Genomic DNA, 3,961 nt, shown 5'->3' on the forward strand with positions numbered 1-3,961 from the left:
AAAATGTAATCAACCTGATGAAAATAATCAACATCATGATCTTTTATTACCTCACAATAAAAACAATCCAAAAACCACTAAATGGCAAACATATTTCTCAGAGGAGGTTTTTGTAAGACAACTATTAATTTCAAGTCGTCATGTATTGTAAAAGGATATCGATTCATCATTCATAGCGGTGCTAATGAAAGTCGTATGACAATCCCTTATTCCTGAACACAAAAGTAGCACTAGTGCTTGTGAGTTTTGGGCATGGGCTCCCAAAAATGTGTGCACCATGTGTGAGCGAGAGAGCACCAATCAGCCCATCGTTGTGGAGTAAGCGATGATTTCATTTTGATCAAAGTGGTGGTGTTCTGGAGCGAAGGCCTGTAGTTTGTTATGGTTCCCTTCAAAATTCCAATTGTTAAAAAAGGGGAACTCAAAAAAGTAAATATTATTGCTAACGTGATTTTAGTGGATAATGTTTTCCCCGTAATCAGAGAGGCAATAGTGAGAATGAGTTTAATTGAGTTTATGTCCTCCCTGCCCTTTTTAAATCACTTTTTTTATTAACTAGTAACAACAAAACTGTCCAGCTCTTTGTTTATTAACTGACTTATATTTATATCTTTATGAAACATAAATTAAATTCTGCCACGTCAATTCTAAAGTGTAATGAATTAACCACCCTTTGAACTGTTTTAGAGGCTGAAGAAATGTTTCTTGAAGTGGATGAGGTTCAAATCTGGGTTAGCAGGACCTGGTCCCAGATCAGTGGAGTGACAGTAAGTAGATTGACCCGAGATGACATTAACAGGTCATAATAATTCTTAAGGGTCACAGAAGAACAGAACAATATTCCAAGAAAGTCAGGGAGGAAAGGAATATGCAGCCTCCTCTAGAGTAGTGGGGTCTTTAACAGACTAATTTAGTCATTCTGCTGAGATGTAGAGTGGATTGGCCATATAGATTTTGTTTGGAGTTTCACTATATCTCAAAGACATGACAGAAAATTGATTATAAACATAATTTCCCCATGTTTTGCCATTGTTGTTTGCTAAAAAAAATATTCCTCTTTTGGCACTTCCTCTTTTCTTCAAATTGAAAGCTGTACTTCCTCTTGAGATATTGTTGTATGTCAACCACATCTTCCTGACACCTAAAAGGGCATTTTAGTTCACTATAGTGGTTTTTTTTTAATACCTGAGAACACATCTGCCATATACTGGTAATATAATAAATATATTTTTATTTATTATTCCATACCATATTTCATTAACAAAGCAAGGGATGTAACACAAGTGGCAAGAACATCTAATAATGATAATGCATTTTATTAATTATTTATAATTAACTTCTGCGTTATAAAACTCACCAGCCTCTTCTCCCTTTGAACTTTGACCTTGAAAACTGAAGTATGTCATGAAATATAGGGATGTTTGTTTGTTTATAATAATTAATGTATTATCATGTGTTTATAGTATATACCTTGCACCTATGTGGTAAAACAAAATAATTAATGAATAAATAAATCTTCTTTGTGCTAATATTTATTAGTTTCTAGGACTTCCAGTTCCAATAGCTGTGTGTGTGTGTGTGTGTGTGTGTGTGTGTGTGTGTGAGGTTAGTCATGTTACAGAATGGGTTTTGTTTTCTTTTGAGTTCCTGAATCTTTTATAGGTCTGCGTGGGTCTCGGAATGATCTGAAGAGACACTGCCTGTAGTTGAGGGGCGTGGCACCCAGTGAAGCGCTCTCAGACTCCGCCTTCTATGTAAATGAGTCAGTGTGGCGCTGGTGTCCGCGCGCTCAGTCAATGAGCACCGAGACAGGAGGAGTGTCCGACTGTTTACATCTCGTTTCGGGGGCCGAGAGATATTTTCCTCCAGCATTATGTCGGTGTGGAATTATCGCACTCGCAACCTTTGAGAAATAAAGGCGGCCAGCGCAAAACAGTGACCCGGCGTTGAGTCATGGGAGGCCAGATAACCCGAAACGCCTTGTACGGTGAGGAACTGCGTTAAGGATCTACATGCAACCGCTGAATGATGTTCATTATGTTTGCCTGCTGATGAAGGCTCCGATATGCGCTGCTTCAGCTGTGCTGTAAAGAATAGACAGATATGAGAATTTAGATAGAAAACGTTTGCCTCTAAATAACACATAGGTATTGGAATACTTGCAGCACAAAACACAATCGAGCACAAGTCATAGACTTCATGTAGATGGCTTTTGTATGGGTTTCTGGAGATTTTGCGCTCCAAGGAACGACTACACGAGCGCGTCTCTGCGTCCAGGCGCTCTTGTCAGTAAACGCGCTTTCGACAGGAGACGTGTTTCCCCCACAGCAGCTTGAACGCGTGAGAAAGGGAAGGGAATTTGTGGGGATTCCCTCTGTTGTTGGGAATAAGAAGGATTTACTGCGGGTTTTCCACAGCCTTTCATTTTTATTACCAACAAGCCCGTGAAGCAGCTGGTTTAAAAGAGAACCAAATAAATCAATTGAGTAGTTCTAGATAAAATACACGGTTGTTGGTTACACACAGTCGCTGATACTGATATGTCCTGAAATTCATGTTCAGACTGTTGTGCTGCTATTGGTTTTGGCACGTCGTTCTAACATGTATTCCTTACTAAACTTGCAAGTAGGCTATCTTATTTTTTTTTATGTCAGTGCTTTTTTAGTAATCCACTAGTGACTATATCTTCTTGAATTTCACTACTAACTATTCATTAGATGCTAGAACTTAGAATTACAATACTGATTAGTATATTTATCCAATTAAGCAGTAGTTACTATATCAAATCATGGCAAAAATAAATATATGGTGGTGTATATGTAGATTAACTATGATTTAAATGTCAGGAGTTGATCTGGTTACTGGATGTTTTCCGTGGGCCTGCAGGGTGAATGGGAGAATAATCTTCAGTGTTGGAAGGGTGACTGTAACTGAAACAAGCACAAGCAGTTGGTTTATGTAAGTTTTACTCTTGTTCTGAGTGCAGCTGATTGGCCTGGAGTTAATCTGAACCCTTGGTGGATCTGATCCACTTGATCATTAATTCTAATTAAAGCACTACATCACATTCAATTAGGTAAACCAGGACTAGAGCTATAATAGTCCAGTATGTGTAGTAGCACCTGGTGTTAGTAAAAAGTGCACTTGTTGGAAAATCTATTTGTTCATTCCATGAGGAAACCCCTGAGGAAATTTCTGAAATAAAATAAATTAATAGACAATTAAATCACTTTGAAAAGCAAGCAATATTAGTGCAATAGCTTACATTCAAAACAAATCAGTCTGGTCTGAAACGAAAACATTACAACATTTGATTAGAAGCAAATAATGTATTAAAAAATTAAAAGCATACGCATTTGTTTGAGGCCTTGACGTTGATCTGAAATCTTTTAAATTTTATGTTTGGAGACTATTAAGAAGATAACGGAAATTATGGGAAGAAGAGGTGGAAACAGGATTGGGAAATGACGCAAGCCAAACTCAAACATTATTTTTGCTTAACAGGAGCACATGCACCCCTGCTTTGACATTTTTTTTAAAGGGGTCATATGATGCGATTAACATTTTTCCTTTCTCTTTGAAGTGTTACAAGCACTTGGTGCATAAAGAAGATCTGTAAAGTCGCAAAGACTAAAGTCTCAAATCCAAAGAGATATTCTTTATAAAAGTTAAGAGTCAACCACGCCTATCTAAAACGGCTCGTTCTAACACGCCCCCACATGTCTACGTCATGATTTGGGAAGATTTGCATAACGCCGCCCAAATTTTCAGGCAAAGAAAGAAGGCGTAACTTTCATTCTTGCTGTAGTATTGTTGTTGCTGCTGCCGCCATGGCGTGAAGACGCTGTGTGTTTCGTTGTGAAAGCGAAACTACTTTGTTTGGCCTTCCAAAAAAGGACGATATCTGCTTCGTCATGCCTGGAGCTGATCCGTGCTGGTTGCTGAGGAAATACTACAACTT

The 3,961-nt window shown here is 38.1% G+C and overlaps 1 protein-coding gene across 1 annotated transcript in view; it reads left to right on the forward strand.

Annotated features, from left to right (window-relative positions):
• The first annotated feature begins 1,776 nt into the window (after positions 1–1,776).
• The window catches only part of LOC107692176 (E3 ubiquitin-protein ligase NEURL1-like), a 33,730-nt gene continuing 31,545 nt past the window's right edge, over positions 1,777–3,961 (forward strand). Inside the window, exon 1 of the mRNA XM_016491137.1 lies at positions 1,777–1,987. Coding sequence (XP_016346623.1) covers positions 1,954–1,987 — 34 coding nt within the window. The 5' untranslated portion in view covers positions 1,777–1,953. The remainder of the gene's footprint in view (positions 1,988–3,961) is intronic.

The sequence above is a fragment of the Sinocyclocheilus anshuiensis genome, unplaced genomic scaffold (genome assembly GCF_001515605.1).
Source record: "Sinocyclocheilus anshuiensis isolate Anshui unplaced genomic scaffold, SAMN03320099.WGS_v1.1 scaffold322, whole genome shotgun sequence".
NCBI classification, from domain to species: domain Eukaryota; kingdom Metazoa; phylum Chordata; class Actinopteri; order Cypriniformes; family Cyprinidae; genus Sinocyclocheilus; species Sinocyclocheilus anshuiensis.